This window comes from Nicotiana tabacum, chromosome 15 (genome assembly GCF_000715075.1).
Source record: "Nicotiana tabacum cultivar K326 chromosome 15, ASM71507v2, whole genome shotgun sequence".
In the NCBI taxonomy this organism is placed as follows: domain Eukaryota; kingdom Viridiplantae; phylum Streptophyta; class Magnoliopsida; order Solanales; family Solanaceae; genus Nicotiana; species Nicotiana tabacum.
The window spans coordinates 85,734,344-85,749,259 of NC_134094.1; the positions used below are offsets into that span (position 1 = coordinate 85,734,344).

A 14,916-nucleotide genomic window follows, 5' to 3' on the forward strand; every position below is an offset into this window, starting at 1 on the left:
TGATGCGTGGAGCCAACTTTGGAAGCTTATATCTCGTAATTCATAAGGAATCGGAATATTTGCAAAACATGAAAGTTGTAGTCGTTTGATTCTAGTTTCCCGAAAGTTAAACCATTCATCATTTGGACATTTGTACATAAAGTTATGATTGATTGAAAGAAGGTTGGTAGAGCAGTTTCTGGTGAACTTTTAGTGACGGAAAATGGACTTTTAGTGACAGATGGGCAGAAACTTAAGGACCAAAAATGGTCATTTCCTTCATTTCGTTTTGGATTTTTTGGAGCACGGTTCTTGGACGATTTTTGAGCGATTTTCACGGGAAAATATTGGGGTAAGTGTTCCTTATCCTATATTGTTTATATTTCATGATTTCATACTCATTTACATCATGAATCCGTGAATTTATGGAAGAAAAATCAAGATTTTTGCAAAATCTTCCAAAAAATAAAAATTTAAGATTTGAAAGTCGAGTTGTTATCGGAATTTGATAAAATTGGTATGGGTGGACTCGTAATTGAATGGGTTGTCGGATTTTGTAAGTTTTGCCGGATTCCGAGATGTGGGCCCCACGGGCAAAATTTTAGCTAATTTCGAATTTTATTAAAAAATATAATATTTTCTTATGAAATTGATTACTATAATTTTTGTTGACTGTATCGAATTAATTATAACTAGATATGAGTCGATCGGAGTCGGAAAATCGAGAAAAAAGCATAATACTTGGTTAAATTGGAGCAAGTCGAGATAAGTGACTTGTCTAATCTTGTGTGGAGGAAATTTTCCTAGAATTGATAATTGTAATGTATGAAAAGTCGTGTACACGAGGTGACGAGTGTGTACACGGGCTAAATATAAAAGATTATGTTTTAAATTGCGTAGATCACTGTTGCGCATTAATTAAATTATTTCATTTTGTTATATTCTTCATTATTGATTTAATATTTATATTTTTAAATTTGCTTGACCTTTTCTTGCTAATTATTTTATCTGTTTAGTTGGAACTTGGTTTTTTTTATTTTGTGCATTATTTGAAGGTTGATTTTCTTTAAATTAAATATTATTAATATGAAATATTTGACATTTTTAAACTTGATATAGAAGCAACATATTAAAGATTTTGAAATATTATTTTCCTGAATTATTTACTCCTGAATATTTTTGTAAGATTTTCGTACTCATTGTGATGGAGCAGTGAGCTCTTTATTGTGAAAAAGAAATATTATTGTTGAATTATTTTGACATGAGCCGTTAGCTCTTTATTGTGAAAAAATATTATTGTTGAATTATTTTGACATGAGCCGTGAGCTCTTTATTGTGAAAAAATATTATTGATGATTTATTTTGGCATGAGCCGTGAGCTCTTTATTGTGGAAAAATATTATTGATGATTTATTTTGGCATGAGCCGTGAGCTCTTTATTGTAGAAAAATATTGTTGTTGAATTATTTTGGCAAGTTAAATTATTGGAGCACTTGAGGTACAAATTGTGATATATTGTGATATTGATACGCATGCGGTAGTATAAGGTCTGGGTATTGAAACGCATGCGGTGAGATAAGGGTGGCTTGATATGCGTGGCTAGTAGGGGAAACTACTAGAAGTCATGCAGTGTGATAAGGATGGCTAAAACGCGGGATGGTATTTCGAAAAAAATATTTTCTTTCAAATAAATTGTGAAGGCTCCCGCGGTGAGATAAGGAAATGAGATATTGTGAATTTTTTTATGATTTGGGATTACGAGGCGGTACCTCGGGAGTGCCCTTCTTGATATTGATTTATAGCCGCAGTTGCCTTTGATTATTGTGTGATTTTCTTAAAGTTGAAAAGAATTCTATTTTGTTTCCACGAGGTATTTATTTGCCATTATTTGATGTAATTAAATGTGACATACTACTTGATTCATTTCCATTGTCATTTTATCTTATAATATTGTTTAAACATTTTACCATGCCATTATTTATTCTCCAGTAGGGCCTGACCTGACCTCGTCACTACTCTACCGAGGTTAGGCTTGGCACTTACTAGGTACCGCTGTGGTGTACTCATACTACGCTTCTGCACATCTTTTTGTACAGATCCAGGTACATCTTATCAGACCACGCATCACTAAACTAGCTGTACGAGGAGATTTCGAGGTATATCTATCAACGCCCGCAGACTCCGGAGTCCCCTTCTATTCTTGTTATGTTGCTTCCTTATTTTCTTTAGACTTTGTTATATAGAGACATCGGGGATAAATTCTTAGAAGCTTGTGACTTATTTCTACCGAGTTTTGGGAGTTGAAATAGTTTGAATTGTAGTTTAATTATTTCAGATATTTATTATTATTCCGCATTGATAGGCTTACCTAATCTTAGAGATTAGGTGTCATCACGACATCCTACGGAGAAAATTTAGGGTCGTGACAAGTGCGGAGCAGGAATTACTAACTTCTCCTCCGCTCCTCCTCTTTGTGCTTCTTCTCCTTTGTTTTTTCATTTTTGAGAAATGATGTGTTTATGTGTTTTTGCCTTGATTGTTTAATGGTATCGCCCATATTTTGTATTCTTTGAATTAATCTAACCTAATAAAATTATAAAAATAGAAACGCAACTAAACGTTGAGTTAGGCTTTGATTAAATATTGTAGAAGTGACATTTCCTTAATTTTTGTTAAGTGTTTTACAAGTTATATTTTCTTTCTTTTTCCTTTAATACCTTATTTTTGAAATTTAATGATACTCCAAAAACAAAAGTAGAGAAAAAGATTGAAAATGAAGGATAAAGCAAAGATGTTACAGAAATACAAAAACTAAAACTTGACCTTGTAGATTTTTTGTTTTCAAAATTGAATTGTTTAATAGTGATGATAGCATTTTATGGCATGATATAAGGTATCAATATATGGTAAGTAGCACAACAAGGTACCAATGTTGACATTTAATGTTTATTTAAGTACATTAATTTTATTTTCATCAATAAAACAAGATTTCCTCTTGTAATTTAAACCTTCAAATTAGCTCAATAACATTGTTGCAAATGAGCAAAGTGTACGCTTCCATGTGTATAAAAAATAGAGAGAGTCAGTCGTGAAAATTGTAAAAAGAAGCAATCAATCTTGTTAAAGTAATTAGATCACAGTTATGGTTTATGGTTGAAGAATATAGAGAAGATAAAATTGAACAAAGAGTAAAGATTTATTTTTTAATTATAAAGATTTTAACACTAAATTTTCTTTATATTTATTTTTAACAAATTGACTAGTTTTCATATAAAAGTGGTAAAGTTTCCATATTTAGGTGTCTGCAGGTCACCTAAACTGTTCAATTGTTAGCTTTTGCAGTATGCACCAATTACTTTCAAATATTTCTATTGGTCACCGCTAACTACCAGGTTAAGTCATCCCCAAATTTTAATCTAAAGGGCTAATATTCAAAATTAAGCTTTTCTTTTTCTTTCTATTTCTCTGCTTGCCCCTTCCTTGCCCTCAAGAGACAAATAATCTTTTTATTTTAGGGTGAATAAGACATAATTTTGGTTCTTAAGAGTTACAAGAAATAAAGACAAGCTATGTTGTTATGAATTGATTGTACCATCTACTTTTCAGCTCGAATTGTTCGTGCCCGTATCTATGTGTGTATAATAAAATGACACAAAATTTCAAGTTCCATAAATTCTAAATACTAAACCGTCTTATGGGAGAATCAAAAGTCGAACTTAAGGCCACTAATTGGATGGAATAATGGAATGAGTTGGGCCAAATCTTGCATTTTGTTTTGTTTTTTCGCTATAGTTCATATTATTACCTTCAAAAATTGCCAAAACTTAAAATATGAAAAAGGAATGATTATGACAAGAACAGAAACAAAAATGAATGAAAAGAATAATTACTAGTACTATCATTCATCTATAAAATTCTTTTCATATACTGAAACATCAAAATTTCAGATGCGATGCCATTTGGTTAATTCAAGGCCAATGCTATAACTTTCGGCAATAAAAGAACATATCGAAAAGACCACCAAAACCAAGCCAAAAGGACGTTTGTGTTCTTATTCGCTCCTTTTCTGGTTTATTTTCCTAATTCTTTCTTCTTCCTAATCACTAAGTAGTGGTGTCAAAATCGTTAAAAAAAATTAGTTATACATCCATATTATCGACTAAAAATGTGTTTGGATAATTAACTTTTTAAAAGAGAGTCCAAATATGGATAAGAATCATATTATCTATTTAGAAAATGGATAAGTAATGGGTTTAACTTTTACATTTGTAAAGCCTCAAATTGGGAGACTAAGAATTCTCCCAAAAGTGATCATATTCAAAAAGTCATGGGCAGTATACTTATTCATATTATCCACAGATTAACCCATTTTTTATCTGTATTAAATATAGGTCGGGTCGGATAATTTATCCGTTTTTGTATTACCCATTTTTAACCCGACTCATATCCAATATGACCCACCCGTTTGCCACCCCTAATCACAAGGATGAAGAAAAATATAAATCACCCTTGTATGGAGCACTTCCTCCTTAAAATATGCCTTACACGGCACAAATTTAAATTAGTCGGAGCTTCAAAATAGGTTATTAGACCGGAGGAAAACCGAAAAAACCACCCGTGTGAACGAAAAGAATATTGAGTACAGATCAGCCTTTTGGAACCCTATTGTTTAGTCGAAAGGAACGTGAAGCATAATAGAGATTTCAGAAAATCTTTATGCTAAGTCCACATGCAAAAAAATATTCACAGCATGTGATGAATATCAGTATTTATTCATTATTCCCAATCTAATAAAAAAAATCACCATCGCATCCAATCCCCAGAAGGATTGGTGTAACCCCAAATGAATAAGCCTTTTTCCCAAACCCTCCTTCACTTCCACATCCTCCACTAACCCCAAATCTAACTTTTTGGGATTTGGAATCCACCACTCTCCAAGATAAAATATACTATTAACTCATGTTGTTGGGAACTTAAAGAAAGGATAAGCATATACCTAAGGGTAGAATAAGCATGTCTAAGGATAGAATAAGCATATCGCATTCAATTATGTGGTCTAATGATCAACGAAGAAAGTACAAGCAAACATAGGAGACTAGAGTTCATCACAACAGAGATTATTTCTTTCCATCCGACTAAACATTGGTGGACAAAGTCACCCGTACCTATGCCATGTGAGAATCATGGAGGTGCAACAAGCTAAGCTAAACGCCACTACTTTACATGAGGTGCGAGTAAACTAGCCTGTACATTACTGTTATAAGCAAAAAGGACAGAATACACGTGTCAGGTAAAGGAATATGGAATTCTAATTCCAATTACTCTGAACAAGCATGTTACATCAAAAACTAATCAGATAGCCTTCTTATCTACCTTTACACAGTACCTTCTTGCACTAACATTATTCCAAGCCACAACATCAGAATTCAGAATAACTAATTTGCATATCATATTTCTTTTCCCACCCCAAAAAAGGGTGGACCAAAAATTCAAAACCTTTTATCAGCATTCATCTGAAATAACTTCATGTCAATAGAGATTTGTCACAAAAATGAAAATTGCTTTTAGTACACTGAAATATCCTTATAATTAAAGAAATCAAGGTAAAAAATTTCTTTAGTAAGTCTACATTCAGTAATGTTGGAGAAAATCACCTAAACCCAATTTTATATTACCTGCTTTAAATAATAAATTCAAATTATAAAGTTAATTTCTTCAATAGTATGGAACTTCTTTCACTGCTTGCTGGCTTCATCTCTTCTTTCACTGCTTGCTGGCTTCATCTCTGCTTACAGTTGCCTTGCTCCCAAGCCAACATGAAGTGAATACAAGAACAAAAACCAGTTGATATTTACCAAAACCTTATGCTTTGAGGCGTCAAGGATCGGTAAATGGAAAATGGAGGATGTTTTTACTGAGGTATTAGCTGATCAAAGCTTCATTTGCTCCATCCATGCGCCCAGTTGATCAAATTGTCCAATCTGGGAACTCGATGTTGAGGCTTCTCTGATATCTGCACCAGCACTTGTAACGCCTGATACACGAGATGCAGACTTGTCCTTAACTTCCTGTGGTGATTCTTTGACAAGAGATTGAACCCATGATAGATCAGGCTCCTCTTCACTGTTGGCAAGTTCAAATGATGATGATCTCCTTAGCCTACCAAACTCCTCAGTATTGACAGCCCAGTCTGGCTTTCCCGTAGCTGTACCCCAGTTCGACCAAGTATCTGCTGGAGAGCCAACAATGGCAGAGGCACTGGAGCCAAGATCACGTGAGCTGAGACTCCTAAAATGCTGCTGCTTGTCACTCTGAGCAAGTATTGAGGCACGGGAACTCATTGGTGAGATTGGTTCCATCCCTCGGGGAGACATATTCCGCAGTGGCAGAACCCCAAAAGAGCCCTGCAATAGAGGACTTTCAACAGTTTTTGGTGAAAATCTTGTATTAATTGGGGATAACGTCGCCTGCTGCTGCTGGAATTGATTGAAACCTATAGACTTGTGGGTAGGGGAAAAAACAGCTTGAGTTAATGAGTGATCGGAATATCTAGGAGATGAACTCTCAGCGGAGAATGAATCCTCGAGATTAGAAGGGGTTAAGGTCCTAGGATGAACTGAATGGCTAAAAGAATTAGCATTCATGCTGGAGTGGGATAGGCAAGACAATTCATACAGTAGCTGCTTTTGTTGCACATCAAAATCTGACAACATAGTCAGATTTTCGGCAGGGATGTCTCTTGCATTGAGTGATGATCGCAAGCGACTGGACTGAAGATTGCTGCCAGGAAGATGCAACGCTGGTACATTTTGTTGGGGCCAACCAATGTTGGAAATGCCATTAGCCGAGGGAGACATTGGAGGAGTGAAAGGTGATGGGGGCATAACAGAGACTGAGGAAGGAGAACCTGGTATGAGGCCCATGGCAGCGGCGAAATCTAAGGCATTGGCAGCAGAAGCATTTGATCGAGGTGAAGGAACAGCAGAACCAGCAGAGACATACAGTGGCCTGAGTTCTTCCTGCGTGTGGGCAAAGAAACAAACTCTTCTATCGCAGTTTGTACCATCTTTGCAAAGCCGAGTTCGATATTGAGCAGGATGCAACCAACACTCAAAAACCCCGTGAGCATATTCACACATATCCCCTCGTCGACAAGCTCCCTTGCGAAACTCAGGGCAAGGTACACAGCTGTAGTGGTACTTTCTTGGATCTCTTCTTCGAGCGTTTTCACCTGGATGGACAAATGGACATTCAGTCCAATCATGGGAGTATGCGCGAGAGCAAGGCTTGATCTTAAATGAGAACATCCTGAATTCATCTGTGGAGTAGATGCTGTTTTTTATGTCAGGCATGGAGGGATCGATAGGGTATTCTTTCTTCTCTGAAGTAAAGGGCACAGGGAGATCACTAGATTTTGCACTCCTCGGGGAAGAAGTTGTGTCTGAAGCAGAAGATGGTGATCTATTTCCAGGAGAAGGCGAAAGTGGTGGAGAATTTGAGCTTGAAGTGGCCATAGACACCCTTAGGTTGCAGTCTTCGGTAGCATCAGTCTTGAGCAGATTTTCGAGGCAAGATTTCATGGTGTGAAACTTGGGAGAAATAACTATAACATCAAGAGGGCGATGGCCATTGGTATTTTTTATGTTTGGGTCAGCACCAGCTTGAACAAGAAGTTTGATGGCATCAACAGCATTCAAAGATCCACCGGAGGCAGCACAATGAAGGGCAGTGCTATTATCACGGCCACAAGAACGATTTACATCAACTCCAGGTAGAGAAAGAATCAGTTTTAAAACATCAACACTACCATACATAGCAGCAACCATCAAAGGAGTTCTATGCTCGAGAACCATTTGCTTTGAGCCCTTTTGGCGCCCATACCACAGTCCAACCTCATGAATACCAGATATATCACGCTCCATCAAACTTTTAAATGCCTCTACATCGTTGTTGGCTGCAAATTCAAGCAAGCTAGCAAAAGTATCTTCAGTTTCAACAGTCAGATGATTCATGTTCATGTTTGTAGTACAACAAATACCAAAGCTAATGGTGTAACAAGATAATAATCTCTTTTCTAACAGCTACTCTCGAGTGTATACTCTCATCTCATAATCCAACTGAAAGAGAAGAAAATCTCGAATTAGTATCAGAACACAACAAATCAGGCAAAATCTATCACTGCAAAATCTGCAGCAGCTCAAAGAAGTCAATCTTCTGTGACAAATGATAAGAACTCAAATTCAATGGCACGTTCAGGGAGCAGTTGATTGTTGACAGATTTTGACTAAGTACTGTACAAATTAGATCATATGGACAAACCAAGAGTACTCTTTATCACTAAAACACAATTCACCACACTGAGAAGATAGAAAAAGGAATGAGCTTTGAAACCTACCTTCTGACTCTTAAAGAAAAAGGAAAGGCACATATCAAAGAGACTGATGGGAACAAATACTAATATTCTCAACTAAGATGGAAAAATAGAAAAGAAAAAAAAAATTGAAAGACTCTATCTTGACTAGGAATAAATTCACATACTACTTTTGTAAATTTAAATTCTCATTTTTTTCAAAATAAAATGACAGATACTACATTAGAACAAGATGCTTTAAAAAATAAAGTCTACAGTTGAAGGAAATAAATTGAGTCAACAACAAAGACTGGTGCAGTGAGAAACAGGAAGAGTAGCTAAGAAAAGAATCTCCCAAAGATTAACAAAATCTTTCCAACTAAAAACAGGGACAAAAAGAAAAGGTAAAATAGTGTAGACCATCGACCAAAACCATTGTCCAAACTCCAAAAACCCATCACACCCATTTATTCACCCTTTTTATAATTAAGAACATTAACATAAATTTCATATCTAGTAGCTTTGGCACAGGAAGTACATAAATATTTACAATGATATATTAAACACATGGGAAATTAAATTTGGAAGCATTTCTCACCAAAATTTGAGGTAATAAGAGCAAAGTGTATCCCTAGCAGCAGATCCCTACACTTTCCTGTTCATCACTACATATATATATATGGGCTATATATAGAGAGAAAGAGAAGTGGGCAAGAATTGATTTTTAGAGATCTAGAGAGAGAAAGTTGTGAGAACCCAAGAGGAGGAGAGCTGCTGCTGCTGCCACTTCTTCCTCTCTTTTCTTCGCCATTTCCTATGCGCGCTCTCTCTCTCTCTCTCCCCCTTGCTTGCTTTTTCTCTCTTTTAGTCAGTCATTATTACTGTTATTAGAGGGCTTATTAGTAATTATACGAATAGCAATACTCTATTAGGAGGAATGCGCTCTCTCTGTGTGAGTGTCGCTTTATCTTTTGGGTTGAAATGAACGCCTGTCCAATGAAACCATCTTATATAGTAGTGATCACATTTGCAACATAGAATAAATAAAATAATATGGTCTCACAGCAAAATAAATTTACTAGTCTAATAGTATTCCCGAAAGTTTTTATGCGAGTTCATTTTTCATCATGTCTTTCTCCTTTCAATATTCGTATTATGATTCAATTAAGGGACACGTAGAACCAAGACATGAGATGGCTAAAGCCCGAAGGCAACTACCCGTTATAAGGAATTTGATATTTATGTTCATCGTTATATCTTTATCAATGTCCCTCATAATTGACATTAAAAAAAGGCACGGCCCTTGGACCTTCTTCATAACTATAAATAGTGAGTTCAGTTATTATTGTAAGGGACACGAATTTTTCTGGCAAACATATGTTATACTTTATACAAAGCTCAATCCAATCTTATCTCCTTATTTCTTGATTTTCTTTGTTGTTGTGCCCGAAAACCCTGTTTCCGGAATCGTTGCTTCTGCTGCTTCGTCTATAACCTAAGGCTAAGTATTGTGCAATTCTTCGATTATTTATTTATTTCAGGATCAAATTAATTCACTTATCTAGAAACCACGTATAAATTCAAATGTACCATTTTACGGGTAAACAGTTTGGCGCCCACTGTGGGGACTAGATAGTCGTGTAATTAAATTGACCCTTGCCTTTTTTTACTAACATGTTTTAATTGTTTTTGTCTTAGAAAAGATTATAAGACATGGCAGATAACATTGTTAACGACATGCGCAACCCCGAGATTCGAGGGGATCAGCCTCATTCCGAGGATTCAATCAGTGACACCCATAATGAGGGGAATGACGCTACACCAGTGCATGACATGCAGTATCCTCAACATGTTCGGGGGACCACTCCCGATGACGCCGATGAGTAGCATGTCGTCGACGCGGTAAGAGTTTTGCAAGAGCAACAGGCGATCATTCTAGGCCACCTCACACGACATGATAAAGTTATGATGGAGTTAAAGCAAGCATTGTCGGGAGCTTCAAAAAATGCAAAGAGACGAGATCCAATTCCTTTGAGGGTTCCTACGAATCAAACAACGCGAAAGATCGACAACAACACTCCTAGGGGTGAAATTGGCTCCGATGGGGCAAGGGGAATGGGTCCGGCCTCAACAACGAGAATGATCCTTTGAAGAATGAACTTTTATGATTCATGAGGGAAGTGAACGCCCACATAGACCAGATCCCGGGCGCGTCACAGGTGCTGAAAGGTCCGGACTCGAAAAAGTATACTTAATTGTCGTACAAGCCAAGTGCGGCACAAGAGTTAGTCCCAAAATGGTTTAAAATTCCTGAAGAGCCAAAGTATGACGAAACATCAGACTCCCAGGAGCATATTATCACCTACACAATGGCGATAAAGGGAAATGATTTAGCCCCTCACGAAATTGAATATGTGATGCTGAAGAAATTTGGAGAAACCCTCACGATGGGTGCCTTGACATGGTATTCACTGTTACCCAAGCATTCCATAGATTCCTTTAAAATGCTTGCAGATTCTTTCAACAAGGCTCATGCTGGGGCAAGAAAAGTGCAGGCCTGAAAGGCCGACATATTCTGGATTGCGCAAGGAGAGTCCGAGCTGCTATGAGAGTTCGTTACCCAATTCCAGAAGGAGAGATGTTGCTCTCGGTTGTCTCGGATGAATGGGCGGCTGAGGCGTTCACCATGGGATTGAATCCGATGAGTTCAGACACTTCCCGAAAATTGAAGGAAAGCCTACTCGAGTTTTAAGCAACGACATGGCGGATGTCCATAACCGGTACGAATCAAAAATAAGGATCGAAGATGATCAGGTTGGTTTTTTGTTGTCGACCAAAGGACGAGAAAAGAACAGGGAAAAATCAAAGGATGATTATGACACGGACAGACGGACTTTGAAGGGGCCGGTTTTTGCCCTACGAACGAACTGGAGGCTACGGTAGAGGTTTCTGGACAGCGGACAGGTTCACCGTTGACAAGAGGACTGGTCGCGGTCAGAACAATCGATCACTGCACCATAAAGAAGTGGCAGGATCGCTGGATCCTTCTTACCCCAAATTATCATAATACAACTTCAACATCAGTATAGTGGAGTTGGTATCGTCCATGAGAAACATCAAAGAAGCATGGTTCCCAAAACCGATGAGATCTGATTCCAGCCAGAGGGATCCCAACTTGTGGTGTGAATACCACAGGATGAATGGCCACTGGACAGGGGACTATCGACATCTCCGGGAAAAAGTGGCAACACAATTGAAGAATGGTCACCTCAGAGAATTCTTGAGTGACCGACTTAAGAACAATTACGGTCGTAACTGAGACAACACAGAACCCTCGAAAGCATGAGAAAATCCCCCACGTTAAACAATCAACATGATCTTTGGAGGGAACGAGATTAATGGGGTCATCTTTTCAATAGCAAAGAAGACGAAAGTATCAATAACGCATAGCAAAAGGCTTCGGGAAGACGATATCACTTTTACGGAGGAGGACGCAGACGGATTGTTGCTACCACACAACGACGCACTAGTAATTTTTTTAAATGTGCTAGATTTTAAAATTAAACGTATTCTAGTGGATCCAGGGAGTTCGGCTAATATCATACAATGGAGGGTATTGGAGCAAGCTAAACTCACCAGAAGTAATATTCTGGCCACAAAGCTCCTCGCTGGATTCAACCTCGCAAGTGTGACAACTCGGGAAGAAACTTTATTACTCACAAACGCTAAAGGAGTAATGAAAACAACTATTTTCAAAGTGGTAGATGGTGATATGGGATACAACATCATTCTGGGAAGGCCATGGTTGCACTAGATGAAAATTGTACCATCAACATATCATCAATTGCTGAAATTTCCAACGCCCGAGGGAATTAAGCAGATAAGGGGTGACTAACCGGTGGCAAGGGAGATGAATGCAATTTGGGTCTCCAGTAGCAAAGTAAAGGAACACATGACATATTAATTACAGGGATCAGCACCTACTCCTGAACTAGATGAAGTTAGCTAGGCGTCGGAAAATTATCAGGTGCCGAGGTATTTTCAAGTTCCAGAAGAGACCGATGCGACGAAGTCCATAGCAGAAGAGCTGGAGCAAGTGGCATTGTTCGAATCATTCTTAGAAAGGAAATTCCTCTTGGGGACAGGACTGCACCCAGAACTCATGTCCGATCTCATTAAATTCCTTAAATCTAACGCCGACTATTTTGCATGGTCGCATGAAGATATGAGAGGCATCCCGATAGATCTAGTCGTACACAAGTTAAGCTTGGATCCTAACATACCTCCGGTAAGACAAAAGAAGCGCCCGATCACCGAGGCCAGGAATAAATTCATCAAAGAAGAGGTAACCCACTTACTTAATATCGGTTCGATCCGAGAGGTAAGATATCCATACTGGATGTAGTAGTAGTTCCTAAGAAAAATAATAAGTTTCACATGTGTGTAAATTATAAAGATCTTAACAAGGCGTGCCCGAAAGACTCGTTCCCACTGCCAAACATCGATCAAATGATTGATGCCACGGCCGGGCATGAATTAATGAGTTTCCTCGATGCTTATTTTGGGTACAACCAAATTAAGATGAACCAAGAAGATCAGGAAAAAACTTTATTTATAACGAATTTCTATATATATTGTTACAATGTGTTACCCTTCGGGTTGAAAAATGCCGGAGCCACTTATCAGCGGCTCGTGAACAAGATGTTTGAAAATCAAATAGGAAAAACTATGGAAGTTTATACAGATGATATACTCATTAAGTCTTCAAATGGAGATGATCATCTTAAACATCTACAAAAAACCTTTCGACATCCTAAGGAAGTATAATATGAAACTTAATCCCGTGAAATGCACGTTCGGGGTCAGCTCTGGTAAGTTTCTAGGATTTCTGATATCACAAAGGGGGATTGAGGTAAACCCCAATATGATCAAGGCCATAGAAGATATCCCGGACCAACTATCAAACGTGAAGGAAGTCCAAAGGCTTACGGGGAGATTGGAAGTTTTGAGCAGATTCATTTCCCAGTCATCAGAAAAGTGTTATCATTTCTTCACACTGCTGAAAAAGAAAAATAGTTTTGAATAGACCCCAGAGTACCAGCAGGCTTTGAGGGATTTAAATAAGTACTTGTCAAGACCTCCATTGCTTTCAAAACCAAAAGAAAGGGGAAACATTGTCGGTTTACCTAGTGGTCTCGGAAGTTGCAGTAAGTGCGGTTTTAGTCTGAGAGGACGAAGGTATGAAATCTCCCATTTATTATGTTAGTAAAATTTTAACGGGAGCAGAAACGCATTACCCACATTTGGAAAAACTGGCCTTAGCTCTCGTAGTCGCTGCTCGGAAGCTGAGGCTCTACTTCCAATGCCACCCGATAGTCGTGGGGTCTGTGTTTCGCTTTGCGAAACATCTTCCATAAACCTGAGCTCTTGGGTAGATTGGCCAAATGGGCGGTCAAATGAGTGAATTTGACATAGATTATAAGCCGAGGAATGCAATTAAGTCGCAAGTCTTGGCTGACTTCGTGGCCAATTTCAGTCCAGGATTATTACCTCTAGCAACCAAGGAAGCAGTAATGGTGTCGGAATAGACATTAGGGGTTTTGTACCTTATTTATGGATGGACCTTCCAACGTAAAAAGGTCCGGGCTCGGTATAGTCTTAATCACGCCTTCAGGGGAAACCCTAAGGCAGGCCATCAGGATGGTCCATTTAACTAACAATGAAGCAGAGTATGAAGCTTTGATTGCAGGGCTTGAGTTGGCCCGGGAAGTTGATTCCGAGGTCATTGAAATCAAATGCGACTCACAGCTGGTGGAAAATTAGGTCTATAGGATTTTCGAAACCAAAGAGGAGCGCATGCAACAATACGTGGTAAAGGTTCAAACTCTGCTGGCGCAATTTTGAGAGTGGTCAATTAATCATATTCCAAGGGAAGGAAATGCAGAAGCAGACGCATTGGCAAACCTAGGATCATTAACAGAAATAAAGGGATCGGAGTCCAGGATGGTAGTACAACTGATGAACTCAGTCCTAGATACAGATGGTTTCTACGAGGTAAATTTAACTAATCTGGTCTAGGACTGGAGGAATGAAGCTATCGATTATCTCGAACATGGGAAGTTACCTGAAGACCCCAAAATATCCCCGGCACTACGCGCCAAAGCAGTGTGATATAGCTTCAAGGGAGGCCAATTGAATAGAAAATCTTTTCAAGGCCCGGTGGCCCGATGCTTAGGAGCGTCCAAAGCTAACTATGTCATGAGAGAGGTTCACGAAGGGATATGCGGAAACCACTCGAGCGCAAATTCCTTAGTGCTGAAGTTGGTAAGGGTAGGATATTACTGACCCCGCATGGAACAAGACGCTAGGTCCAACGTGGGAAGCCCCTACCGGGTTTCAGCTATCGCCAAAAAAGTTTCATACGAGATGGAAAACCAAAATGGAGAAAATTTACCCAGCAATTAGAGCGTGGTACACCTCAAAAGATATTATTGCTGATGAACATTATCTGATCAGAAAGTATGTGTTGCACTCTTTTTTCCTTCGTTCAGTTTTTGTCCCAATTGGGTTTTTCTGGCAAGGTTTTT

General features: G+C 38.3%; 1 protein-coding gene across 1 annotated transcript; it reads right to left on the reverse strand.

Moving 5' to 3' along the window:
- Positions 1-5,541: 5,541 nt before the first annotated feature.
- LOC107781495 (zinc finger CCCH domain-containing protein 30-like) lies at positions 5,542-9,322 on the reverse strand. Its single transcript, XM_016602205.2, has 2 exons — positions 8,928-9,322; positions 5,542-8,096 (listed from the first exon to the last, which is right to left on the reverse strand). The coding sequence occupies exon 2, from the start codon at positions 7,995-7,997 to the stop codon at positions 5,910-5,912; it is 2,088 nt and encodes a 695-aa protein (XP_016457691.2). The 5' UTR covers positions 7,998-8,096; positions 8,928-9,322; the 3' UTR covers positions 5,542-5,909.
- Between the last annotated feature and the right edge of the window lie 5,594 nt (positions 9,323-14,916).

Bases quoted from the DNA above. Each gene is read 5' to 3' on its own strand.
- LOC107781495 (XM_016602205.2), bottom strand. From the start codon at position 7,997: ATGAACATGAATCATCTGACTGTTGAAACTGAAGATACTTTTGCTAGC.